The 25121-nt window shown below is 47.9% G+C and overlaps 21 protein-coding genes across 21 annotated transcripts; 11 read left to right on the top strand and 10 right to left on the bottom strand.

The window, feature by feature from the left end:
* Positions 1-3: 3 nt before the first annotated feature.
* On the bottom strand, positions 4-990 carry OGAPHI_001419 (uncharacterized protein; the record flags this gene model as incomplete). Its single annotated transcript, XM_046202179.1, has 1 exon — positions 4-990. The coding sequence occupies one exon, from the start codon at positions 988-990 to the stop codon at positions 4-6; it is 987 nt and encodes a 328-aa protein (XP_046063561.1).
* A 240-nt stretch (positions 991-1230) lies between these two features.
* On the top strand, positions 1231-3102 carry OGAPHI_001420 (uncharacterized protein; the record flags this gene model as incomplete). The annotated part of the gene is made up of 1 exon (XM_046202180.1): positions 1231-3102. One exon carries the CDS (start codon positions 1231-1233, stop codon positions 3100-3102), a length of 1872 nt encoding a protein of 623 aa, XP_046063562.1.
* A 54-nt stretch (positions 3103-3156) lies between these two features.
* Positions 3157-4962, top strand: OGAPHI_001421 (uncharacterized protein; the record flags this gene model as incomplete). The annotated part of the gene is made up of 1 exon (XM_046202181.1): positions 3157-4962. One exon carries the CDS (start codon positions 3157-3159, stop codon positions 4960-4962), a length of 1806 nt encoding a protein of 601 aa, XP_046063563.1.
* Positions 4113-4649, bottom strand: OGAPHI_001422 (uncharacterized protein; the record flags this gene model as incomplete). Its single annotated transcript, XM_046202182.1, has 1 exon — positions 4113-4649. The coding sequence occupies one exon, from the start codon at positions 4647-4649 to the stop codon at positions 4113-4115; it is 537 nt and encodes a 178-aa protein (XP_046063564.1).
* Positions 4963-5057: 95 nt separating the features above from the next.
* On the top strand, positions 5058-5864 carry OGAPHI_001423 (uncharacterized protein; the record flags this gene model as incomplete). The annotated part of the gene is made up of 1 exon (XM_046202183.1): positions 5058-5864. One exon carries the CDS (start codon positions 5058-5060, stop codon positions 5862-5864), a length of 807 nt encoding a protein of 268 aa, XP_046063565.1.
* Positions 5295-5738, bottom strand: OGAPHI_001424 (uncharacterized protein; the record flags this gene model as incomplete). The annotated part of the gene is made up of 1 exon (XM_046202184.1): positions 5295-5738. One exon carries the CDS (start codon positions 5736-5738, stop codon positions 5295-5297), a length of 444 nt encoding a protein of 147 aa, XP_046063566.1.
* Positions 5865-5915: 51 nt separating the features above from the next.
* OGAPHI_001425 (uncharacterized protein) lies at positions 5916-6119 on the top strand (the record flags this gene model as incomplete). The annotated part of the gene is made up of 1 exon (XM_046202185.1): positions 5916-6119. One exon carries the CDS (start codon positions 5916-5918, stop codon positions 6117-6119), a length of 204 nt encoding a protein of 67 aa, XP_046063567.1.
* OGAPHI_001426 (uncharacterized protein) lies at positions 5928-8315 on the bottom strand (the record flags this gene model as incomplete). Its single annotated transcript, XM_046202186.1, has 1 exon — positions 5928-8315. One exon carries the CDS (start codon positions 8313-8315, stop codon positions 5928-5930), a length of 2388 nt encoding a protein of 795 aa, XP_046063568.1.
* A 340-nt stretch (positions 8316-8655) lies between these two features.
* Positions 8656-9099, top strand: OGAPHI_001427 (uncharacterized protein; the record flags this gene model as incomplete). Its single annotated transcript, XM_046202187.1, has 1 exon — positions 8656-9099. One exon carries the CDS (start codon positions 8656-8658, stop codon positions 9097-9099), a length of 444 nt encoding a protein of 147 aa, XP_046063569.1.
* A 191-nt stretch (positions 9100-9290) lies between these two features.
* Positions 9291-11666, top strand: OGAPHI_001428 (uncharacterized protein; the record flags this gene model as incomplete). Its single annotated transcript, XM_046202189.1, has 1 exon — positions 9291-11666. The coding sequence occupies one exon, from the start codon at positions 9291-9293 to the stop codon at positions 11664-11666; it is 2376 nt and encodes a 791-aa protein (XP_046063570.1).
* On the bottom strand, positions 9803-10024 carry OGAPHI_001429 (uncharacterized protein; the record flags this gene model as incomplete). The annotated part of the gene is made up of 1 exon (XM_046202190.1): positions 9803-10024. The coding sequence occupies one exon, from the start codon at positions 10022-10024 to the stop codon at positions 9803-9805; it is 222 nt and encodes a 73-aa protein (XP_046063571.1).
* Positions 11667-11669: 3 nt separating the features above from the next.
* OGAPHI_001430 (uncharacterized protein) lies at positions 11670-14348 on the bottom strand (the record flags this gene model as incomplete). Its single annotated transcript, XM_046202191.1, has 1 exon — positions 11670-14348. The coding sequence occupies one exon, from the start codon at positions 14346-14348 to the stop codon at positions 11670-11672; it is 2679 nt and encodes an 892-aa protein (XP_046063572.1).
* OGAPHI_001431 (uncharacterized protein) lies at positions 12154-13769 on the top strand (the record flags this gene model as incomplete). Its single annotated transcript, XM_046202192.1, has 4 exons — positions 12154-12329; positions 12992-13022; positions 13102-13367; positions 13469-13769. The coding sequence occupies 4 exons, from the start codon at positions 12154-12156 to the stop codon at positions 13767-13769; spliced, it is 774 nt and encodes a 257-aa protein (XP_046063573.1).
* Positions 14349-14448: 100 nt separating the features above from the next.
* On the bottom strand, positions 14449-16485 carry OGAPHI_001432 (uncharacterized protein; the record flags this gene model as incomplete). The annotated part of the gene is made up of 1 exon (XM_046202193.1): positions 14449-16485. The coding sequence occupies one exon, from the start codon at positions 16483-16485 to the stop codon at positions 14449-14451; it is 2037 nt and encodes a 678-aa protein (XP_046063574.1).
* On the top strand, positions 14912-15280 carry OGAPHI_001433 (uncharacterized protein; the record flags this gene model as incomplete). The annotated part of the gene is made up of 1 exon (XM_046202194.1): positions 14912-15280. The coding sequence occupies one exon, from the start codon at positions 14912-14914 to the stop codon at positions 15278-15280; it is 369 nt and encodes a 122-aa protein (XP_046063575.1).
* Positions 16486-17026: 541 nt separating the features above from the next.
* OGAPHI_001434 (uncharacterized protein) lies at positions 17027-19159 on the bottom strand (the record flags this gene model as incomplete). The annotated part of the gene is made up of 1 exon (XM_046202195.1): positions 17027-19159. The coding sequence occupies one exon, from the start codon at positions 19157-19159 to the stop codon at positions 17027-17029; it is 2133 nt and encodes a 710-aa protein (XP_046063576.1).
* OGAPHI_001435 (uncharacterized protein) lies at positions 17252-19207 on the top strand (the record flags this gene model as incomplete). The annotated part of the gene is made up of 3 exons (XM_046202196.1): positions 17252-17270; positions 17622-18446; positions 18669-19207. 3 exons carry the CDS (start codon positions 17252-17254, stop codon positions 19205-19207), a joined length of 1383 nt encoding a protein of 460 aa, XP_046063577.1.
* A 369-nt stretch (positions 19208-19576) lies between these two features.
* OGAPHI_001436 (uncharacterized protein) lies at positions 19577-20479 on the top strand (the record flags this gene model as incomplete). The annotated part of the gene is made up of 1 exon (XM_046202197.1): positions 19577-20479. The coding sequence occupies one exon, from the start codon at positions 19577-19579 to the stop codon at positions 20477-20479; it is 903 nt and encodes a 300-aa protein (XP_046063578.1).
* A 5-nt stretch (positions 20480-20484) lies between these two features.
* OGAPHI_001437 (uncharacterized protein) lies at positions 20485-21054 on the bottom strand (the record flags this gene model as incomplete). Its single annotated transcript, XM_046202198.1, has 1 exon — positions 20485-21054. One exon carries the CDS (start codon positions 21052-21054, stop codon positions 20485-20487), a length of 570 nt encoding a protein of 189 aa, XP_046063579.1.
* A 141-nt stretch (positions 21055-21195) lies between these two features.
* OGAPHI_001438 (uncharacterized protein) lies at positions 21196-23115 on the top strand (the record flags this gene model as incomplete). The annotated part of the gene is made up of 1 exon (XM_046202200.1): positions 21196-23115. The coding sequence occupies one exon, from the start codon at positions 21196-21198 to the stop codon at positions 23113-23115; it is 1920 nt and encodes a 639-aa protein (XP_046063580.1).
* On the bottom strand, positions 21846-24998 carry OGAPHI_001439 (uncharacterized protein; the record flags this gene model as incomplete). Its single annotated transcript, XM_046202201.1, has 3 exons — positions 21846-22064; positions 22297-22720; positions 23170-24998. 3 exons carry the CDS (start codon positions 24996-24998, stop codon positions 21846-21848), a joined length of 2472 nt encoding a protein of 823 aa, XP_046063581.1.
* Between the last annotated feature and the right edge of the window lie 123 nt (positions 24999-25121).

A 25121-nucleotide genomic window follows, 5' to 3' on the forward strand; every position in this document is an offset into this window, starting at 1 on the left:
TTTTTAACCTCTAATTAATTCAAGTACCTCTTTTGCACAGCCCCAACTTTCGATAAAGCCCAGGCTTCCACAACCGTAGTTGTGCACGAGCTTGGGGTTTTGCGGGTCGAACTCAATTCGCGCGCCGCTGTCTCTGTGCGGTCTGAACCCGATATTGTGCTTCAGGATGTTAATCTTTCCCTTGAGCTCAGGAATATGCTTTTCTGCTTTTCTCTGCAGTCTCTCGACAAAGTCCTGATGAATTGAGGCATCAAATCTTGGGGACGTGGAGTCGTAGATTCCACCGAGCACAGAACCTCCTTCCTTTCTTGGGAAAACCATCAAGAACTCGCCTTCTTCAGCCGGGTCCTCCTCGTTGAATGTAACCTGATAAGGAAGACTGTTTTCGATCAGCAAAGTGTGGCCTCTGATGGGACGTAGTTCAGGGTCGTTGCGTCCCTCCAAATCGTTGTACTGGATACCTGTACTGTTAACAATGTAGTCAGGATCTTCTCCCTTGAATTTGACAGCATCAAGGTCTCTCACAACACCACGGTGGATCTCCACACCTTCCTTAAGTAGCAGACTTGCCAAGTACATCAGGTACTGCGGAGGAGAAATGGTGAAAGTGTTGAATTTGTAGATATGAGACACACCTGGGAACTTGACGGGATCTTGTCCGATGTATTCGTAGCCATCAGCAAACGACTTCTCGGCTGGCTCCACAAACGTCTTGGAAGTTGACCCGATCTCTCCACAGTACAATGGGATCTTCATGATCCAAGCCTCAGGAATTTCACTCAACTCTTTGTAAATCGGATACGAGTACTTGGCACGCTCGCTCTCCTTTGGCATCACCCATTGAGCTCCAGCTTTGGTAGAAGTGTAGATAGTGTCAGTATCACCAGGGATCTCCTTGGCAATCACAAGCACCTCGCATTTTAATTCTCTCCTCAGAGTTAGGGCAGTAGTCAGTCCAATGACACCGGCTCCAACAACAACGACCTTCATTAGATTGTAATATTTACCCGGGCTCTAGATCCAATAGATAGTCACCCCAGCGCATCCAAATCGAGAAATTGGCGATTCTATCTAAATCTAATAGCTACCGAGATTCGGCGCGTCGATAGACCTCATCGTCATCGAGGTGGATGGTTTTTTTTTTTTTTGGTTCGCTTGCTTTTACCCTCTCCAACAGAAACCTGTTTCTGCTTTGGGAAATTTGTTTTAATCCATGAAACGATAAGATCCATGAGTCTTGTATCTGAACAACAACGTTTACAGAATCAGCTCCAGCTGAAGCAGCTGGACGAGCAAAGACAAAAACAAGTGGAACAAACAAAGAGTTTCCAGTCTCGGGGCTCTTCACAACAAGAAATGCTCCAGAACTTGCGCAACAAAGAGGCAGTCAAGCGCGACCCAACAGACCCTCTGGTTGTCCTTGTCCCCACCGATGCCAACCCTACAGAGATTCTGGCAACACGGTTCGGGCTTTGGCGGACCATCATTGGATGTCTGGTGCACTATTTGAAAGAGATAGTGTCTGTCCATGAAGAAATCAGCAGACAGCAAATCCGGTTGCACCATGCCATCACGTTCCCGTTCGTGACCCAAGGACTTGACGGAGAATACTACCAGCCAGTTAAGGTGAACTCTGTGGCTCCCCAGACGGGCCAGGTTCTTTTCGGCCACAAAGAGCAAACCCGTCCAGAGCCCAACGAGGATTTTGAGATTGCTGAGAAGTCGTTTTTGCCTCTCGGAAATGGAAGTATCCAAGATCTCCCTACGGTTTTGTATCAGTATCATTCCAATGCTGCGCTGTTGGCGCAATCTACCGTGAAGGAGCTGAACGGCACCATCATCCCACGTTTGGAGGATTTGAAGCGGGACCTGATGGTTAAAATTAAAGAAATCAGATCTCTTCAAAGTGATTTTAAGAACCAAGTTGGGAGATACCAACAGGAAACGAAAGCCGAATTGAATGCATATGTCAAGGCTGTCGAGACGGCTAAAAGTCGTCCGCAGAACCTGACTCCTAAAGACGATCCTTATCTTCTTAGATTCAGTGTCAATAGACTCATCAAGCGGCAATTAACCGAAGAGAACTATCTGCATGAGGCATTTAACAACCTACAGACCTCTGGAAAAGAGTTGGAGAAGGTGGTTTACATTGAGATTCAAACCGCCCTGACGGTCTATGCAAAACTGTTGGGTCAACAGGCCCAAAACGTGTTTGATGGACTCATCTCCAAACTCGACTCCGGTCTTCTCACCAAAGACCCATCATTCGAATGGGATTCGTTCATTGCTAAAGATCCAAAGAATTTTATTGATTTGAACCTCCCTATGAGACATCTGAGTGAAATTCATTATCCACATCAAAATGACCCGCTTACTTTTGAAATCAGAGCCGGATACCTCGAGAGAAAGTCCAAGTATCTCAAGTCGTATTCCAAGGGATACTATGTGTTAACACCAACATTCATTCATGAATTCAAAACGGCCGACCGCAAGCGCGATCCAGTCCCTATCATGTCTTTGGCCATTGAGGACTGCCAAATTGCGGAGCATTCTAGAAAAGATGAGGCAAACGCCAACTCGTACCACAAATTTGTGTTGCATGCCAAACAGAACGGATTATTGCGCAAGGGCCACAACTGGGTGTTCAGAGCCGAGAGTTACGACTCGATGATGAACTGGTACAACGATCTCAAGAAGGTGACAGGACTTCCCACTTCCCAGGCCCGCTCTGTGATTGGATGGGAGCGTAAGAAGCAGGAGAGATTATCCTCGTTGGCATCTTCGTCAATGGTGTCCAGAAACCGCAACACCACGGCTCTGAGCAGTATCACCGACCAGTCTAGCTACAAGCGTGAGCTTTCACCACAGCCTTCGATCACCAACCAGTCGCTGAACACCATTCTTTCTCTGCCAAAGAACGTGGAGCACAGCATCCACTCCGTCACTGTTGCTGCTCCCGAACTTGGACTCAAACAAAAAACGCACCCTACCGACATCAACAGCCATTCGTTTGTGACTCTCGATACCAACAATGCGTATGTTGACGAGAAGGTTGGCGATATGACTCTTTCAGACGAATCTAAAAAGGATACTCAAATGTAGTATCCGCTTTATATGCTTACATAAGTTGTAAAATAAATCATCGAAAAAGAGACAATGGTGCAAAGTCCGCTTGTGATTCCTAAGGCGTTCCAGGACGCTGTGGAGCCTGCTGTTCGCACCAAATGGGACGCTACGTATGTCGTCAGTTTCCTCATCACCATTGTGGCAATTATCTGGGGGACTTATAAGGCGGTGGAGGCGTCTGCCTTAAGGTTTCTTTCAGTGCCTCCTCACAATTATCGAGAATTGATCGAGAAAGGACTGGATAAAGGTTCGATTCCTGATTCTTCTTTGGGTGTCAAGAAAGGTGCTATCAGAAGACGGCTGATTCTTGCGGCCAACAAGCCCCAATTATACTCCACCATGAAACTGAACAAGGACTCTGTTGTGGGGAATAATCTTCGATTGGCCAAGGTTGATAAGGACGATGACGGGTTTCTGGCCCGTACTAGACCAATGGACCCTGACTTTGCGGAAAGACCGGTGATCTATGGGTTTTTCCATCCTTATAGCGACGCCAATGGCGGAGGCGAGCGTGTTCTATGGGATGGCGTCTACTATACTTTGAAACAGTCGTCACGCAACTTGGTGGCTATATACACGTTTACTGCCACAGACGAGATCTGTGTGAGCTCGATTTTGCGATCCGTGAGGTCCACGTTTGGCGTGGATTTCTTTGAAGACGAATTGAACGACCGTATTGTGTTCATTCAGCTGAACAACAAGTACAAGTGGCTGGTTGAAGGCAAGGCGTGGAAACACTTTACAATTGTCGGACAAGCTCTCGGGTCTGTATTTGTGGTTTTGACCAGTCTATACAAACTGGTTCCAGACGTGTTCATCGATACCATGGGTCTTCCGTTCTCGTACCCTGTGGTTTCGTTTCTGGGAATTCCTGTCATCGCGTATGTGCATTATCCGTTGATTTCGTCAGATATGCTGAACAAGCTGAACCTGTGGAGCGTGTACGGCTGGGCCAAATGGGTTTATTGGAAATTGATGATGGAGTTCTACGAGTTTGTGGCCCAGTGCATCGACATCACTCTGTGCAACTCGACATGGACGTGTAACCACATCAAGTCTGTTTGGTCCAACGTAGTGGAAACGCATCCTCCCAAGATCCTATACCCTTCCACAGGGATCGACGAAACCAAGATCGCCAGTCCGTTCGGCAAGAAGGACCGCACCATGCTGTATCTTGCCCAGTTCAGACCGGAAAAGAGACACGGACTTTTGATCGAGGAATACGCCAAGTACCTGGAGACTTCTGAGAAGCCGTACAAGCTGGTGCTTGTGGGATCCACGAGAACTGCGCAGGACGAGGAAACGGTTGTCGAGTTGAAAGAATTGGTCAAGAAGCTGGATATCGAACAGTACGTGGTTTTCGAGGTGAACGCTCCGAGAGACGTTTTGGACGAGTACCTGTCGAAAGCCGACTTTGGTCTCAACACTATGTGGAACGAACACTTTGGAATTGCTGTGGTGGAGTACCTGTTCAACGGAGCCATTCCTATCGTGCATGCCAGTGCAGGCCCGCTTCTGGACATTGTGCTGCCGGTGAAAGACGGCAAGGTTGCCACTCCAGAGACGCTTGATGCGACTCCGTCTGGTTTCTTCTTTGCAGACAAGTCCGATCCGGACTACACTGGGGTGTACCCGTCGCTGGGGTCTGTTTTCGACAAGATCGAGAGTCTGAGCGAGACCGAGAAAACCGCTATGCGCGCAGCAGGACACCTGGTTGCCGAGAAGAAGTTTTCCAAATCGGTGTTTGGCCAGGAATGGACCAAGCTGGTGCAGTTCCTGGCCACGTTCGAGCGGTTCAAGCGGAAACAGAGAAATAAAGTGGAGCTGGTTTACTGATGGTTTACTGATTAAGCAAGATTGCGAAGGCTAGCTACACCGCCTGATAAATTTTTCTGCACAATTTTTTTTTTTTTTAAAATCTTCACTTCACCATGGCTGAAGCTACAAAACTCAACACAAACCCAGAGGTGCTTCTCAAGAAGCGGAAGAATGCCGACAGACTCCGTATAGAGAAACAAGAACAGGCTCGCAAAAGACTGGAGGAACAGAGAAAACGCAGACAGCAGAAAAGAAAAGCCAAATTCATCAGAGCAGAGACTCTGGTCGCTAAGCATCGTGCATCCGAAAGAGAACAGTACCGTGTGAAACGGGTTTCTCAGCATGAAAGACTATCTGCCAAGGATACAGACGACACAGAAGAGAGACTGCTTTTTGTCGTGAGGATTCCTGGCCCGCACGGAGCCAAGGTTCCTTCTGCTGCCAGAAAAGTCCTCGATCTGCTCCGTCTGGAGCACGTCTACACGGGAACATTTGTGAAACTGAACTCTACCGTTGCGCCGCTGCTGAAACTGACCAGTCCGTATCTCTCGATCGGAACTCCTTCGCTTGCTACTGTCCGTAACTTGATCCAGAAACGTGCCTCTGTGACGATCCAGGAAGACGGTCAGTCCAAACAGGTGAAGTTGGACGACAACAACCTCATTGAAGACAGACTCGGCGACCACGGCATCATCTGTGTCGAGGATATCATCCACGAAATAGCCAGTCTCGGAGACTCGTTCAAGCAATGTGTCGGCTTTTTGGATCCGTTCAAGCTGAGTGCGCCTGTTCATGGATGGAGTCCACTCAGTAAATTGAAGCGGTTGGAACTGAGAGAGGAAAAGAGCAAGGTGAACAACGCCGGGTCTGCTCCTCTGGAAGAGGTCGACATCGACCAGTTTGTTTCTGAGCAGATCTGATTTACATAAGGTGTAAAGGTGACTTAATATCTGAAATGTCGTAAAATTAAAATGTGTATCATATTAAAGATCCGTGTCACCAATCTGTTTGCCCAAACAAACAAGCTTGTGGCTGATACTGGTGCGAAGCTCAAAGTCCAGATCCTGGATATCAAGTCCAGCACCATCGGACACGGACGTGGAAGAAGTAGATTCGCCAGACTGGCTGCCACCAGTTGTGGTGCCAACATACAGTCGCAGATACCCGACAAGTGACTCCACTGTCTGCTTGTTGCGGGTGTTCTCGTCGTCGAGCTCCTCGACGTGCTCCGAAATAGCAATGACTGTGCGAAGAAGTCCAATAAGAGTCAGCAACGAAACAGACTCTGACAACCCTGAAATATTCAAGTAGTTGATGAGACGGCATGCGTTCGAAGTCTCACCAGCCTCGAAGTAATGCAAAATCAGGGTGCACGTCAGACAAAGCCTGATTTCGTCCTCAACTAGCTGGGAAACTCGCCCAGGCTGCTGTGCAAACCGGTAAATTTTGGAAATAGTGCTGTCGGTCACCAGAGATTCGTTCTGCTCGTCTGACTCGGTAGGATAGATCGCCTCGGTGTACTCGACCAGGTCCTTGACACTAGCAAGGACCATATCAAACGTCTGCTTCACATTGTCAGAGTTGGGATCAAGTAATCCGTTGAGAATCGCTGTGTGCTTCTCAAGTTTGACACACGTCTGTGGAATGAGTGGTAGCTGCGTTTTAATCTTCTCGACAATCGAGGCAAGCTCAGTGTCGCTGTTGTCTGGGTCGTCAGCCAGCACAGAAATAGCAGCCGTCTGGTAGTCTTGCAGTAATTGATCGTATCTAATAACGCATATTAGGTTCGCTAAAGAGAGTTCTGAGTCCTCGGAGTTCTGTATGAATTCAGCAATGTTCGATCTTGTGTTGTTAACTTCCCGCCACTTCAGTATATCAATCAGTCGCTCGATCACGTCTTCATTTTCGAAAATCTCCATGTCATTGTTGATCAGTTTCAAAATGGTGACTGCCTCTTTCGAGAACTGGCTAATATCCTTAGTTTGCTTTAAGTTCTTCACCAACCCAAGAACCAAACTGTCTGCCTTCCGCTGAAGCCCGAGCACACTGCTGAAGAACCCTCCAACTTTTGTGATCATCATCTTGGTTAAAACAAGTCGCGTAAAGTGGAATTTGATGGTTTCGTCAGATATGATAATCTCGTCAATTCCATCATCTATTGCAAATGAAATGAAGTAGAATTTGAAAAGGGGTTTCCAGATCAGAGTGTACGTTGTCTTGCTCTGATTTTCTAGCGTTGTGGTCACCCACTTGGCGAAAAATCTGTTCAAAGCTTTTAGAGTGTCCAACTTTTCCTTGAGATCGACAGACGTGATGTGGAGCTTTGAAGCGAGAAGTCGTACCACGTTGTACTCACTCAAGCTCAAATCTAGCTCTGATTGTCCAAGCTGGACAGCCTTCTGTTTCGGGGCCGTGAGAGAGATGTACAAAGGCTGCAGAATCAAAAACAGGCCGCCAAAAAACAACAGTATCCGCGAAACATTTAGCGCGGTGGCAGCATGTGGAGATTCGAGAATTGGGAACAACTGTTGCAACGGGAGGAACGACAAGCCTCTGTAGTTTGTATCCTGGGGGTCAAAAAATTGCGTGCCAACCATGGCAGTCATACCTCCCAACATAATCTTTGATCCCAGCGGCATGTGCTGCTGCGGCCCCATCACATAAGATTGATTCGAGTTGTGATGCGGGCTGGGATTTGGAGTGTAGTGGGCGGGGGTTGGGTGCTGGTTCATGTATGGAGTGTTCAGTTGACTGAAGTGTGGAGTATCCTGCTGACGATAGTTCTGGTGAGCCATCTGTTGATCAAGGCTTGTCCTGAGCATTGCGATCTCATTCATGAGAGCAGCATTCTTTGACTCCAAATGTCTAATGTACTCGGTGGCCTTTGATAGAATGCTGGCCTTATTGACCTTGTCCGCCGGAACCAGCCCTTCTAAGTTCTCGACCGGCGCACCATTTTTTCCCGATGCAGCACGCAACGACGGCACCGCATCTCTAAGCTCAAGAATCTTGGTATTTATGTTCATTCGGTACTTCTTCTCCACAACATTGTGAGAAGAACGGTCCTTTTTGACTTTGCTCCCATTAGAATTGATTATAGGAGACACTCTCGGAGCGTGAGAGGAATCTGAGTGCGAGATCGCCGACTCTGGAGACGAGAATAGCGTCTTTGTCTGCTCTGTGTCCAAGTCCCCAGTGTCTAGCCAGTCAGCAATATTATCTTGAAAATTGTAATTTGCAACGTTTGCGACCTCATTTTGAGCGGGCGACGCGCTGGAAGGGTCTGAAATCGGCGTATCTGGATTCTCTGAGTTCAGAGACATCAAGAAGGCCTCCGTCTCGTCGAAATTATAACCAAAGTTGCCTGTCATAGCAAAAACAAAGGATTAGGACCTCCCCTAAATTTTAAAAGGCACACGGATTACCTAATTAGCTGCTTCTGGCTCCGCTAAAGGACATGAGAAAAAAAAAAACATGGTTCTTTATAGATTACCCGGCCTTTTGGCTAAAATCTGGACAGCCACTTTTCGTCAACCATCCCGCGAATTTCGAGAAGTTTCCGCTGGCCAAGGGGCACAAATTTCGCAATGGTGCCCGGTGAACAAAAATACCGGAACGGAATTTTTGGGGCAACCGCGATTTGGTGAATTTGTCTTGTTGCCCGTAGAGGTAAATTTCTTTCATTCTAAAATTTAGAACCCATAATCATACATGTCGTTAAAGAGAATCAATAAAGAATTAAGTGATCTGGGAAGAGACCCACCTTCTTCGTGTTCCGCCGGTCCTGTGGGAGACGATTTGTACCACTGGCAAGCCTCGATTATGGGTCCGCCAGACTCGCCGTATGCTGGAGGAGTGTTCTTCCTTTCTATCCATTTCCCTACAGACTACCCATTTAAGCCTCCTAAGATCTCGTTCCAGACCAAGATATATCACCCAAACATTAACTCCAACGGTAATATCTGTCTTGATATCTTGAAAGATCAATGGTCTCCGGCTCTGACCATCTCCAAGGTTCTTCTATCTATCTGTTCGTTGTTGACGGATGCTAATCCAGATGATCCTTTGGTTCCAGAGATTGCTCACATTTACAAAACCGACCGTGCGAAATACGAGGCCACGGCAAAGGAGTGGACTAAGAAGTTTGCCATCTAGGTAATGTAAGTAGGTAATAAAGCATATAATGAGCGACCACAATCCGCCATCGTCACCAGTATCCTCCCTTTAGTGTGTATGCATGGTAATTTCTATCTCGTAACCTCTAACCTTGTTGCTGCCTCTTTCATTTTCAAGAACGGCACTTCGCCCTTCCACATTTCTGGTCGACGCGTCGATCGCCTTTTTTTATGGATAAACCTAAATACAGGAGGAACTACCTAGCCTGCTTAAACTGTCGCACGCGCAAAGTCAAGTGCGACTTGGGCTCTGCGGACTCTCCGCACGATCCTCCATGTGCCCGCTGCAAACGTGAGCGCAAAGAGTGTGTTTTCACGCAGACCAAGCGTGGTGGCTCTCGCAACGTTGTGATGGGTAAGCTTCGTAAGGCCAACTCAGACCCTAGCAACTCGCTCACTCCGGTTTTGCCGCCGCCATCGCATTCTCTCAGGCCGTTGCTAACGTCTCCTGCCGATTTCCCACGCGAAGAGACCCAGCAAAACACAAGTAACTCCACAATGGTGTTTCTGGCCCATATTGCAGGGAACTTTGCCAAGGCCGACGAACGGGATCGAATCGACGCCTATGAGCGGATCCAGAACCTGGAAAAACGCGTGGACTCTCCTAGAGATCCTGGGCTGCTGGACGTGGCCGGTGTTTCTGCTGGTCCAGATCTTCCGTCTGTCGGGTCGGCCTCAAGCAATCAGTCGACTTTGGATAATTCAGAGCGTTCCAAAGCGGTTTCTGTGTCATCGGCCGACTCCTTCACGGCTGAACACGACACTTCGGGCGCAAAGGAGTCGTTTGGCCACGACTCCTCGCTTCTGCCATTATTCAAACAGAGTCGTTTCCACATGCCTCCTGTTCGATCCACTCTAAAGATCAGACCCAGACCGTCTGCCGATTTGAACGACGTTGAGTACATCGGACCCGACAAAGTGCTCACCAGCCAGGAGGCCCATAGACTCATCAAGCTGTTTTTTGCAACCATGCACCCGTTCTTCCCCTTCATTCCGCAAGAGCTCCACAAACCAGAGGTGCTACCGGGCTATCCCATGCTGTTGTGCTCGATATTGACCGTCTCTTCGCGGTACCATTCACTGGACACGCCAAACAGACACATCGAGATCCACGAACAGCTGTGGGTCTACTGTCAGCGACTCATCAGTATGACCGTCTGGGGAGAGTCTAGTAGCAGAAGTATCGGGACTCTGCTGTCGTTCCTACTCTTCACCGAATGGAACCCGCGCGCAATCCACTTCCGATGGGGCGACTACGCCAATACACCGGAGGACGAGGCCCAGGAAGAGTACACGGGGCTCAGTGCCATGAAACGGTCGGAGATTATGTCTTTCATGCTTATTGGAACAGCTACCAGACTCAGTTTCCTTTTGGACGAGCACCCGCTCACTTTCCTAGCAACACACATCTCCGAGACCCATTCGGCCATCAACCTGAACAAACGGTCGATGCTCTCACAGACACTTAGCGACGTTGACATCAACGACCCCAACTTTGCTTTCAGTCTTCACCAAAAGGCAACCATAGAACTTCTCCAGTTCACGTCGCTGTGCTACGAGTCGTTGTACGTGCACAACCCGAAGCTGGGTAGTCTTAATAAACACCAGAACCTTGCTGTTCTCGATATCCTTTCTCCGTTGCTGGAGAACTGGTACAAGAAGTACCACAAACTGCTGAAACCGTCCACGCCGCACACAATCAACGACAACTACGACGAGTTCATCGTACAGGACTCGTCGGCCAAGATCTACAAAGAGGTGAACCACCAGGTGGAGAAAGAGTCTCTAATTTTGGATTACTACTACGCAAAATTGTATCTCTATTCGCTCGCCTTGAATGACGACACGTCGATGGGTCTTTCCAACACTTCCAAGAAAGGCCGCAGTCTGCGTCTGGACGAGCTGGCCAAGTACTCCCGGTACGTGGAGCTCGCTTATAAAGCGGCCAAGGAGGTCATCTCGGTGATGCAGCGGGTGAACAGACTCAAGCTGCTCAAATACATGCCTGTCAGATGGGTCACGCGAGTAATTAAAGCCGTGGCATTTATTGTGAAATGCTACCTGACTCTCACAACGCATACGCCGGTCTCGCAGCCCGAGTCAGACCAGAGTGCCAGCGACATCATCAGACTGAGCATCATCCCAGTGGAAGAGATTATCCTGTTGCTCCAGAAAACAGCAATCTGTTTGAGAGACGCTGCTCCCGACGAGCTCCACTTGTGCACCCGCTATTCCACCATCCTAATGTACTTGTGCTCGCAATTCAAGACTAAAGCAGTCAAGAAGACGGTGGTCGACTTTGAGGACGAGATCAACAAGCAGGACGAGCCCGTTAGACCTCCGCAACCGCAGGCTCCATCCCCGCCGAATATGGAATATCCGCAATACCAAAACCCTGACCAGCAAGGCTTTGACGATTACTTCACCAACCAATCGGAAACGCTTTTCAACTGGTTCTCGTCCAACAACAACCCGGGTCTAGACTTTGTGGACCAGTTTACCAGAGAAATTGAAAACGAGTTCTTGAAAACTGGAATGAATAAATAGTGTTTATGCAATCATCTTCTTAATCAGACGTTTGAATCCGTGCTTCTTTTTGTCGGGCTTGGCAGGCTTGGTGCTACTAGAAGTGGAGAGCGACACTTTTGAAAGTTGCGGCGAAACAAGGTCCTGTGTGGGCGGTGTCACGTGGTCTTTTGGACGCAGCGATGGAGACGGTGTCTTGACAGACTCCTTGCGCAAAGCAGGTGGAGACATGGGCAGTTTTTCTTTTTCCTTCTCCTCATTCTCGGTGTCCGTAGAGTCGGCAACAGTGACAGAGGCGTTCGACGACAACACGCTTGGAGCTGCCGAGTTGCTGTGGTTGCTCACGGGGCCTCTTTTCAAAGTCAGCAATCTTGAGTTGATTCTGTCAATTAATCCTCCTTCCTGGTTTTCTTCCTGAGGATTCCACAAGGCCGGCTTTTCGTGGTAATTGTGAGGTTTCTTGAACGTTCCTTCCGCGCTTGTGTCGTACCAGTAATACTGCGACTCGATGTCGAGATACGCAGCCTCTGTTGGCAAAACTTCCGAATCTGTGTGCTTCCTATTTTTGGAACTCGACCGAGAAGCTATATTTGCAGCTGAGGCCGAAGGTGGAGGCACTATTTCTTCAGACGGTGGGTCCACCGTGATTGGCAGCCGGTTGTTGGCGGCAGACTTGAGCGAAAGGTAGGATACCTGCGAAACAACAGAGCTCTTTCTGGCTGCCAAAACCGTGCTGTTGGGCATGCTCGACTCGCTATCGGATGCCCAATACTTGTCGCGGGCTCCTTTTGGCGGCCGTATGGTGCTCTCGTCGCCACTCGTAGCATTTGCAGTGTAGTCTGACTCAACTTCCTGGTCCAATTCCACGATCTGGTAGAATAAGATGTACGGATCTTCCTGCTCCATAGCCTCTTGGAACGAGATAGGCTTAGCTTTCTCTTTTTCCTCTAGAATGTCATTGAATAGCAACCAGTTTTTCGACTCGGATGGTTGCGACTCGCGAGGGTTAAACGGGTGTTTCCTCACAAGCGACACATAGTGTCCGGAACTAACACTCTTACCTCGATGGCATATACAGCTCTCCAAAACCAGCATGAAAGAGCCAAAAGGAGCTTGGTTGTCTGTCGACCGTTTGAAATCAACGATTCCCGGCCGCGAACTGTCTTCAGCAATGAAATATGGGTACTTGATCACCTCGGGGATCACCACCTTGCGATTGATTTTCTGCGATTGTCCGTCTTCGTCCCAAATGTATTTTTTCAGACAAATTGGAATGGTCGGACGCTTGCTGTGAAATCTCTCTTCAAACTCTGAAATCTGTGGAGCCACCTCCGACGAGTCGACAGTATCGTGCGTGACACTTCTGGAAATCCGCTTGTACAGTTTCTCTGGTGCTTGCAATCTGAGTTTCACTTTTGGATTGGTATAATATGGTAACAATTGTAGGAACATCCAGGCTGGCAAGGTGACCTCGTTGTTGGACACAGACGAAGCTCTTCTCGTGAGTCTTGTAGAGTTGGGAGCCACTGCGTTGTTCAAAACCGAAGCAATGGTTGACGACCGGGTCCGAGACGCCTCCATCCTTTCAGAAAGCTTCAAAATGGACCCTGCGGTCGCCGTGCGGTCGCCCGTGGACTCTGACCCAATCACCGTGGAGTTGCTCAAGGCGGTGCTCAAATCGACCGACGACGAAGGAGAATCGTGCAAAGACGAGTCCTGCTGGTCATCGTTCGAGGTAACTATTCCCAAACGCTCATAAAGTGGAATGTCTTTGGAAATTTCGCTTCTGGTATGGTCGTCAATGGTGTCGTCTCTATCTAAAGTCCGACGGCGCTCGAGGTGTCTTCGTACGGTGATGCTGTTGTTGAAGTACATGTTCAGACACTCTTCCAGCGATATCGGGGCACCATGTTCGTCTTCCGCGTGTGGAGTGGTATCTTCCGGAACAGAGATCAGCAACGCACGTTCCTCGATGATCCTCATATCGTCGTTGACATTCAACTTCCCGGAATGAATGATGTCGAGCTTCATGGTAAGCAGAGGCAAAGAGAGGCATTCGGCGAGGAATTCAAACAGCTGAAGAGCGTCTTGTTGAGTTTGGCTGACCACCATGTCACAGCCTAGTCCGTTTAGCGAAAAACATAATTGTTTCATAATGTTGATCGGGATATGTTCTCCGCCTCTAAGCAAATTGACAATAAAACGCAACATCTCTTTCAGATCTTTGATATCCTGTTGCAGTTCGGAAGAAAGACTGTCATCCTGATGACCATCTAGTAAGAAATCGAAACTGTCTGTTGAGTAAAACATTGAAACCAGCAATGAGTCCATATAGCACAACACATTTTTCCAATTGTCCATCCCTATCAAATGTATATCGCTAGTTTGCTCTCCACCATGGAACTTGTACTGGCCACGAGTGGTGATCAAACGTCCCTGGCATGACAATTGCCAATACCTATAGTATCTGAACAACTTAGCGACCGTGGATGTGTTGTTTGAAGTCAGGTCAAGCAACACTATCAAACTGGAAATCAAACGCTGTGCATCTTTATTTAGAGATCTGGTTCGACTGTGTTGAACAACTGAGGGCGTAACAGCCTTGAGCAGCGCCTTCTGATCATTCGAAAGCTTGATGGGGAATTTTTTGTGGTCCCGATGGTCCTGCAAAAGAACGCCGCTGTAATTTGGGGGAGGTTTCATGGGAAGAATTTTTACTAAAAATGATTTTAATGAAGCAGGAAAGGAGTACTAAGACAAAATAAATTCTTATCATTTCTTCGTTACAAAATAATTTCCTGATTTAACATTCGCTCTTCCAGAACTCAGTCAACTGTCTTCCTCTCCAGCTCATTGAGAAACTGGTCCATTTTTGAAGATCAATCAACAATTTCATAATGATGGAATGCTCATGAGATGAGGAAAACAACTTACCGGCTGTCCAGATCCCTTGCAACGAGACAATGTGACAGCCGATGTTTCTTTTAGCAGACGCCTTCATGTTGCACAGGTTAATGCCAATGATCTGCTTGGCGTGCCAGATCTGTGACCTGGACATCCCTGCGCTCTCGGATCCGACAGAGTCGCTGCGCACAGCACTTTGGAAAAGGGTCTGCTCCGACTTCTCGATCTTCACCAAACGTGGCTTTGTCTGCAACATCAAAATACAACATAAATGGAACAACTGATTGCCACAGATAGCTGTGGAATTAGAATACAAGATCTCCGGGAACAGATCGTTTCTCTTGAAACTCTGGAAGCTTCGCATGTTGGTAGAACGGTTGAGCTCCCACTTGCTCAAACTCTCCCATAAAGACTTCCAGTCCGCATCGAAGTCTATCTTGTCGTCGCCTGAGCTCACCAGCTCAAACACTTGGGCAGTCAAATACAACATCGAATGCATCTCGGTGTCGATGGACTCTGGGACTTGGGAAAACCATTCATTTGTGGGGATGATGCTTGGTTTTTCACCTCCAGAGCAGCATCCAACGTCCAGCTCGATGAAGCTCCAAAATAAAGCCCGCTCGAGGTTGTTTTCGGACGACGCAGTGATGTTACACGCCTTCAAGACAGCGGCACATTTTTCCAGTCTTGTGCGCCATGTTTCTGGATCGGTGCACAGAACTTCAAAATAGCACAGAAGCACACAACAAGTCACCACTTGGAGGACGTTCTGCTTAGAGTTCAGACTCGTGCCCAGCTGCTTCAAGGCATAGTTATAGTATTGGAGCGTCTTGTCTCCGTAATAATCGTCCCGGACTCTTTCCAGGTGTCTGGAAGATATAGCCATCATGGCATACTGCAATGCAGGGAAGGTTTCAGCCATTTCTGGAACAACGGTTAAAAACACGTTGCTATTTGGCTCGTCTGATTTGTTCAGAAGATATGCAACTTGATCGACGTATGTCTCCATAAGAAGCATGGATTCGGCGTCCTCGACAACCGGAGCTTCGAGTGTCGACTTGTCGGCGAAAAACTCAAAAATGGTTTCGTTGTTAGGAAGCGTTTCCCCCGAGCTTGTATCGTTGGTGGCAGCAACCAGACACATCAGATCTTGAAGGGTATTTGACAAGTCATAAGTCTTTGGTGCTGAGCTTTGCTTGTCTGGTTCGATGAACGAGTAGCGGTGTTCAAAATCGGACATCTCCTTGTTACCAAGAGACATATCCGAGGTGATGGATGAAGCCGACGACATCTTGCCGTTGTAAGAGTTTGCCGAGTTCATGCTGTAACTTTGGACCGATCCGTCAAGACCTTCTAACGAATTGAGGCCGTAGCTAGATGTGCGGGTCAAAAGACTCACTCCTTGTGACTCTTGGGGAAGTTCTTGGAAAGTGTTGAAAAGCCCCGATAATGGCGAGTCGGAAGTTTCCATGACGGGATAGTTTGTGGTCAACGAGCTTTCAAGGTACTCGTTTCTACGCGAGTAGCCGTCGAATGCGTCCAGATAGGTGTCGGAAACGTCCATCGAGAATGGCTTTTTGCGTCTTGCAAACTCTCTTGCCGGACTTTGGGCAAGGGATAAGCCCTGTTGGTCAAATCCAAGTGAATCTGCCGGTTGAACAAGTCCGGAACGAGACTGTTTCTGGTTGAAGCGGAAGTCTTTGAACGAGTTATTCACAAACACATTCTTTTTAACTTCCTCGGGCCAAACGCATTCGAGACCCTTGGCGGTACAAAAATCACACTTGGGCCGATTCTCGTCACACTTCTTATGCTTTCTGCGGCACGTGAGACACCCTGTTCTGACTCTTCTCTTTGCAGGCGGAGTTTCTTTCTTTGGCTTTGTCATTCTGCCGCGTTTTGTTCTTGAGCGGTACTCGTCTCTTGTGGCTGTCATTTTATCGGCTATTAAGACTCTGGGACTCAGGCTATATATAATCTGGGGCAAGAGCACGGATTCTGGTGGTCACTTGAAAATTTATACCCAAAGTGCATGCACAGGTCCTCACCAGATTGAAAATACTCCAAAGAAATATTGCCAGGAGTGGACAGAATGTGGGTTTATTGTTTCCACTATTGTTGATCTATGAGGGGAATGCTTTGTCTCAAGTTTCAACAAAAGATCCAGCGAGGAGGAGCAGAAGTGGGGATGATGTCAAATGAATTCATCAATTCCCCTTACACAATCCAGTCACATAATACCCCACTGCACGGAACTATTCTGGAGCCAGACATCCGATTGTTTTAATTTGATATCGGCATCTTGGCCCGCTCCAATGATTTCTGTTCCGTGCGCTTGTTCCGTGTGGAGTTCTCCGCGGCGCACGAATTTCTTTCGGGCTCCTAAATCAGGGAACTTTTGTGGGGTAATTAGTTGAACCACTACTAGCTTAATTTTCCACAGACAAAGAAAGAACTATGTTATTGGGTAAATAGAACTATAACTTATTAACTTTATCGTGCTTAGGCTTCTCCTTCAAGTCCAAGAAGTCGTGCAAAAGCAGAGGGTCTCTCTGGCATGCCTTAACATACGCCTCCACCTTCTTGGCAATCACACTTGGGTTGTAGCCAAAGTACTCGTAAATCACTTCTGGTGGCAGAGACTTACCGTAAGTGTTCATGCAGTACGAGGCAGTGGCGTATCTCTCCCAACCAAACGCAACATGGCCGTCAACAACAATAGTAGGAACCTGTTTACCGTCTTTTCTCAACACAGATCTTCTGTATCCGAGCGACTGCTCGTCAAATAGTCTGGTGCATGGAATAGAAAGCACTCTCACTTTGTATTTTCTGCCCAGGATTTTGGCTGCCTTGTAGGCAAACTCCATCTCTGCTCCCACACCGATGATCTGCACGTCGGCGTTCTCGGCATCTTCCAAAATGTAGCCTCCCCGCTTGACCTTTTGGGCACAGGACTTGCCTGGGTATTGCAGAACCTCGTTTCTGGAAAGGGACAGAATAGAGGTGTATGGGAGCTCCACCGCTTTCTCAAACAAACCAAACACCTCTGCAGAGTCGACCGGTCTCATGTAGTACACGTTAGGCATGGCTCTGAACAGGGCAGGAGACTCCACCGGCTGATGGGTTGGTCCGTTTTCTCCCTCGTTGATGGAGTCGTGAGTTCCGATGTGGATGGCCTTGAGCTGTTGCAAGCCAGCCATTCTGATGGCTGGAGCAGCGTAAAGGTAGAACATAAAGAACGTGGACGTGATTGGCAAGAAGGTGCCCTTGTTGTAGGCAGCCAGTCCGTTGGCAATGGCGCACATGGCATGCTCTCTGATACCGTACTCAATGTATCTACCAGAGAAGTCTCCAGCAAGACCACACTGGGTGGACAGAGTAGGGTCCATGAAGTATTTCACACCAGGCCACTGCAGATTCACAGACACCGACAGGTCCGCACAACCAGCAATCACAGAAGAACAGTTCTTACCGAACGATCTCACCAACTCTCTGGCAGCTGCTCTGGTTGGAGCGTCTCCAGTGAACTCCTGCTGTGGAAGGAACGACTTCCAGTTCTTTGGAAGTTCTCCTCTGGTTCTGGACAGGAACTCGGCACCTTCTTGAGGATACTCCTTGACGTACTTGGCAACCAGGTCTTTCCATTCGGCAACAAGCTTGTCTCCCTCTGCTGGCTTCTCTTTGAAGAAGTCGTAAACGTCACTTGGCACGTAGAATTTCTGAGCAGGGTTCATTCCGTACTTGACCTTGAGCTCTCTGACTCCGTCCTCACCCAAAGCACTTCCGTGGGCAGCGCAGTGGTTTTCAAAAGCAGCGCCGGTTCCGATGACAGTTCTGCAGTTGATCAAGGTTGGTCTGTGTTTCTCGGCTTGTGCGTACTCCAAAGCCTTGACGATGGTAGCAACGTCCTCTGAAGCGTTTTCGACCTCGATAACGTTCCAGTTGCAGGCCTTGAACTTGGCACTGATGTCCTCGGTGTTGGCAATGTCAACACTTCCGTCACAGCACACCTGGTTGTTGTCGTACAGGACAATCAGGTTGTTCAATCCCATGTGGCCAGCCAACGAGATGGACTCTAAAGCAGGACCTTCCTGTAGACAAGCGTCTCCAACCATACAGAAGACTCTGTTGGTGATGACGTCGAAGCCAGGCTTGTTGTAGGTGGCAGCGAGGTTCTTGGTTGCAATGGCCAGACCAACAGAGTTGGAGATACCTTGACCCAAAGGACCCGTGGTGACTTCGACGGCATCGTGCTCGATCTCAGGGTGACCAGGACACAGAGAGTGGAAGTCGTGGGAGTGGTACGACTTCAATTGGTCCATGGTCATCGACTTGAGACCGTAAAGATGCTGGAAGATGTACTGGAACAGACAAACATGACCGTTGGACAGGACAAATCTGTCTCTGTTGAAATAGTCTGGGTCGTTGGGAGCATATTTCATGGTGTACTTCCACAGAGCTATACCAATAGCCATGGCCCCCATGGCGGAACCGGGATGGCCACCTCCATATTGCTCGACAATGTCCAGAACAAGGGCACGGCCGTACTTGATAACACGTTGATGTTCTTCGTCGTTGATCGACGCTGCTTTTGGAATTCTCATACTCATTTGATGGTAATCGATTCCCAAGCGGAGCTATTTATACTGAAGATCTAGATGTGGAGACTAGCCGAAGGGCTGTACATTAGCCTGACCGGGTCCCAATTCCAGCCTACCCAGATTGTGAGGGGTGTGAACTAGGAAGCCATACGCCGAAATAATATTACTTCTTGGGAGATAGGCTATTTTGGTTAGATTGATCCGACCTTTGAAAAGATCTGTCATTGGTTGTCTGATAACAGCGGTGTTTGGTGTACCAGTCGTGCGTGTTCCGGGCGTTTTCATAGGCCTATCGACTCAGTTGCTCGACGCGTCGAGGACCAAAACAATTTTGGCACATATCTGTAACCCATTAGTATGCAGTTTACGTCACCAGAAACTATTTAATTAAAACCTCAGCCCGTTTTTTCCCATCCCTTATCGAACATGTCCTGGTCGGGATTTAAAAAAGCGGTCAATCGGGCCGGTGCCCATGTCATATTGCGCACCAACAAGGGCGAAGCCTCTGTGGACCCGGAGTTTGATCTCCAGGAGGCCAATTTCAAAAAACTCGAATCCTATACAAATGACCTTGACCAAGAACTAGACACTTTTGTGACAAACTTTGAGAATCTGCTAGAAACCCAATTGAACATGGCAAAGACCTTGGACTCCTTCTACGGCGATTACAGTTTCGACCTCAAGGCAGACAAGCGAGCGGATCACTCGGAAGAAGCTGGAGACGGCAAGACGAACGTTCGAGACGGTATCTCGCTCACGTATCTCAAGATGATAGAGGATATTAAGGACAGTATACTGCCGGAAGTTCTGCAACCGATGAACGTGACTGTCATGGAGCCAATTGGAGAGCTACAAAAATACAACGACGAAATTAACAAGCTGATAAAGAAACGCGCGCGCAAGAAGGTGGATTACGACGTTTTACGGTTCAAGCTGTCCAAACTTCAGAACGAGCATGCCGGGATTGAAACCCAGGCAAAGGACCAGCAGCGGGGCGAGAAGTCGGATCAGTTGCAAAAAACCTACGACAAGCTGCAGCGGGTGAAAGTTGAGTTTGATGAGGCAGAAACCGTTTACACAGACATTAATACCCGCCTTAAGAACGAGATCGAACAGTTTGTTGGGCTCAGGCTGTCTCTAGTGGACCCAACGTTTGAAAGTTTCATCAAAATCCAGCTCAAGCTGTACAACGACATCTTTGACAGACTGGAACAGAAAGATCTACACATCGACGCCATGACGACCCAGGAACACCAGGAAGAGAAGATCGACGCACGTTTGGAAGAAATACTGATGAGAATGAGCGCTCTAGATATTAAGAGTTTATAAAATGATCAGACCGGCTCGGAAAAAATGAACTCCTTTAGCTCAGCATAGGCCTTGTTAAGATCGTCATTGACAATAACCTTGTCGTGGCCTCCGGCTTTTGCGTACTCCATCTCTGCGGCAGCAGCACCAACACGTTTGGCCAAAGATTCTGGGGTCTCTGTTCCACGGCCTTCAAGTCTGGACTTGAGTTCCTCGATGGAAGGAGGGGAGATGAACAAGAATCTTGCACCCAGGTTGGTCTTCTTGACACTCTTGACACCCTGCATATCGATGTCCAGGATACATGTTCTCTTCATGACTTCAGCAACGTCTTCAACGGCCTTGATAGAGGTACCGTAGTAGTTGCCAGAGAACTGAGCCCATTCGATGAACTTGTTTTCCTCGATCAGCTTCTTGAAGTCCTCGACGGTGGTGAAGTGGTAGTCCACACCGTCTTTCTCACCAGGTCTTGGTTTTCTGGTGGTGTTGGAAACAGAGAAACCGAACTTGTCTGGGTACTCTGCGAACAACTTTTTCAAAAGAGTGGACTTTCCGGTACCTGATGGACCACTAATCACGATAGGACGGCCAACCATTGCCTGTTAATTAATACAATCAGTTAAATGACAGCTAATAAATAAAAAAAAATATTAGTCCTTCCTTTGTAGGGCAGTTTCAGACGCGACGGTAATATTTTAGTGCGATTTTATTTTCTATTAGCTGTTCTTCTCTTTGTTATGGCCTCTGCAATTGTCGATTCGGGAATTTTTCTGGCCAAGCGAGGAGTGTTTGGCCCCACCGTTGCCTCGTTAGCCAAACAGGCAGACCCAGCAGATCCTATCGATGAGGAGCCCATAGACGATAGCCCCGACGTTGGCCTGCCAGATGATAACAATTTGGATGAAACTAACCCAATGGCCGAGGAGATTTTTTCCTCTTGGGCTCTATTTATTGTGTTATTCTTGCTGTGTGCTGCATTGTGGTCTTCTTTCTATCTCCAACAAAGACGAATCAAAGCCATTCACGAAACAGTGCTATCTATTTTTTACGGTATGGTGGTTGGCTTAATAATCAGGGTCTCCCCCGGCCATTATATTCAAGACGCTGTCAAGTTCAAATCCAGTTACTTTTTCAATATCTTACTTCCTCCAATCATTCTCAACTCCGGATATGAATTACATCAGGCCAATTTCTTTCGAAATATAGGTTCGATCCTGACTTTTGCAATTCCAGGTACATTTATCAGTGCAATGGTTTTGGGAATGATTTTGTTCATTTATACAAAACTCGGTATTGAAAGTATCGGGATCTCCTTTGTCGACGCTCTTGCCGTTGGTGCAACTCTTTCTGCCACAGATCCAGTCACCATCTTGTCGATCTTCAACTCCTACAAAGTGGACCCTAAATTATACACCATTATTTTCGGAGAGTCTTTGTTGAACGATGCCATCTGTATTGTCATGTTTGAAACATGTGAGAAATTCCATGGAACAAGTGCCCAATTCTCGAGTTTCTTTGAAGGTATTGGAATGTTCTTGATGACCTTCACTATCAGTACGATCATCGGACTTATTGTCGGAATTCTGGTTGCCTTAGTTCTTAAACACTCGCATATCAGGAGGTATCCTCAGATCGAAACTTGTTTGGTGTTATTGTTTGCCTACGAGTCGTACTTCTTCTCCAATGGATGCCACATGTCGGGAATTGTCTCATTGCTGTTCTGTGGAATCACCATGAAACATTACGCCTACTACAACATGTCGAGACGTACGCAGATCGCCACGAAATACATATTCCAGCTGCTGGCTCAGCTGTCAGAGAATTTCATTTTCATTTACTTGGGACTGTCTCTTTTCACTGAGGTTGAGCTGGTTTTCAAACCCGTGTTGATCATAGTGACGTTCATCTCGATCTGTGTTTCGCGTTGGGCCGCGGTGTTCCCTCTTGGACGTGCGATCAACTGGTTTGCTCGTTCCAGGGGCGCCAGAAGAGGTGTTTCTCCTGCCTCTATTCAGGATGAGATTCCGTACAACTACCAAATGATGCAGTTCTGGGCCGGTCTTCGTGGAGCTGTGGGAGTTGCTCTTGCCATGGGTCTCCAAGGTGAGTCCAAGTCGGCGCTTTTGGCCACCGTCTTGGTTGTTGTGGTGCTGACGGTGATTCTTTTCGGAGGAACCACTGCTGGAATGCTCGAGATGCTCAATATCAAAACTGGATGTGTGGAGGAGGATGTCAGTGACGACGAGTTCGACATTGAGGCTCCTAAACCTTCGGCAGCGTCGAATTTCTACGACAGAAACTCCAACACAATGATCAGCAACAAAAACTTCCACTCCTCGAGCATTTCTCACTATACAGATAGCATGCCTCCACGGTCAAGAAACGCCTCAGAAGAAGACTTGATGAGAGACACCGAATTCGATGACAACCTCCAGCTTCCGCCAAACACTTTGGCAAACTTCCCTGGTCCGGGCTCGCTTTCAAGCAGCGCGTCTCCATCGCAGCAGGACGCTCCATTGCAATCCCAGTCCGGAATTTTCAACAGCATTCTAAGTGTGGACGAGCATGCAAAATGGTTCACGAACTTCGACGAAAACGTGCTCAAGCCGGTGTTGCTTGACAACCTGCCGTCCAAGCAGAACGGAGACAGGAAGTAGGCGACACGACTTTAAATTAATTAGATCTCTCTATGTAAAACCCCAAATATTTACAGTTCCATTCTTTCATCCAACGCTGTGTCGGTGCACCATTTGGCGAACTTGAACACGTCTGGGCTCAAGATCAGGTCGTTGAGAATCGAGTTATACAGAACAACCAGTTTGAAGAAGTAGTCCAACGTGAGTTCGTTAAGTTCGCGAACACAGCAGTTTCCAGTGTCTTTGGCAGGTGGGTCCGACAAAAACTCCGCAGTGGCCTTGTACAGCCGCGTCAGCAAAGTGAGAACTTCCGTGAGCGTTGGCGTGATGATGTTCTTGCGATCCTCGTGCTTGGCGTGAAGTAGCACCTCTGCTATCGTGATCACAGCATCGCCAACAATCACCTTGTTTGGCACTCTTTTCGCAGCTTCTCTGGATAGACTTGGAACGAACAGCGTTTCCAAGAACGAGAGGTTTGACGTGATGTAATCCAACACCAGCTGGGTGTTTTTGTTGCGCGACTCTTTCTCCAATTTGATCAACAGGTCTGTTTTTTTGACTTTCTTGCCGAGCTGGAGCAGATGGTCTTGGAATTGCTCTGCAAGTGTCTTTTGTTTAGGCTGGGGCTTTTCCACAGGCAAGAACAAGGCGTCTGTGTTTGTCTCCTGCTTCTCCTCTTCGATAGGAGACCGTCCAGTTCCAGAATTGCCAAATATGCTGTTTTTCTGGACCGGTGGAGGAGACACCTTGGCTGGACTCAGGTCGGCAGTGACCGCCATAGATGTTCCACGGATCACGATAGAGCACTGTTCCAAAATGGAGGTCCATGTGGTAGGCGTCTTGTAGAAGAATTTGCGTTCCTCTGCTGTCTGTGAGAAGTAAACGAGTTCCTGGAAAGCTGTGAGTCTCACAAACGGATGCTTGATATCTTTGAAACCGGAGATCAGGGTCTCGAGCTGGTTGTCGGAATGCGCACTCAGTGGTTTCTTAACGTTCAGACAACCGATCATGGTGTATGCATTGTATATCTCGTTCACAAGCTCGTAAATGACGGTCGTGAGCAAGGTGAGTGCAAAGAGCTGGAAGTAGAGAGAAATGGAGATGGCCATTCTTGGTAGATGGTGGTTTAGACCTAATCCCCAAACCAAGGGGAACAGAATCGAATTGAACAGGAACTTTCTGACAGTTCCGTACACTATTGGCGTGACCACAGTGATGGAAATGCTGAACAGAGAGGACTGTTTGAGAATCTGCAGAAATGGTAGTTTTTTCAGGTGCTCAATAGGCTCTTGTCTGTACGATCCGATCTTGAACTTGAGCTGGTTCTTGCCCTGGGTTAAAAACACAATCGTATAGGTCAGGGTGTTTGTGAGGGCAAAGAACCAGAAATAGAGGAATTTGTCGTTGACAAAAGGCTTGATTGTTTTGGTGGGGCTTTCGATGTAGTAGGAGAGCGAGGCCGATTGGGCCCAAACGGTTCCGTAATTGACGATATTTGCTATGGAGAATGCTGAAAACAAGGTCACAAACTCTGGGGACAGCACCGAACCGATGATCTGTTGAAACAAAGTGGAATAGGTGGAAGTTTCAACTTTCAAGGTGAGATCTCTAGCGAACCGGATCAGCGTGGCAATAGCCCAGAACAAAATCCATTTGAAAGGGAACCAGATCCAGCTTGTTCTGAAGGGAAGCACCACAAAGATTGTTTGTATCAGCGTGAGCAACAGCGCCAATCTTGAAAAGAACTTGAGTCTGGAGTGGACCACTTTGGACAAGATTTTGGCGTAATTGTTCTGTTTTTTAATCGAGTCGTCGGTCTGTTTGCGAGATTGGGACGGCACCAGTGGTTTTGGGCGCGAATCCAATCTTCCAGCCAGTCGATTTCGAGAATAAACAGACGACATTGTATGAACAAGAAATTATCGAAAACATTAAAAATATTTCGACCTTGGTGCGAGCTGCGCGCCGATCGACGCAATAACAAAACAAAAGGACGCGTTTTGTGGATACTCGATTCAACTGCAAAT

Source organism: Ogataea philodendri (assembly GCF_020536065.1).
Source record: "Ogataea philodendri strain CBS6075 chromosome Unknown scaffold11, whole genome shotgun sequence".
In the NCBI taxonomy this organism is placed as follows: Eukaryota; Fungi; Ascomycota; class Pichiomycetes; order Pichiales; family Pichiaceae; genus Ogataea; species Ogataea philodendri.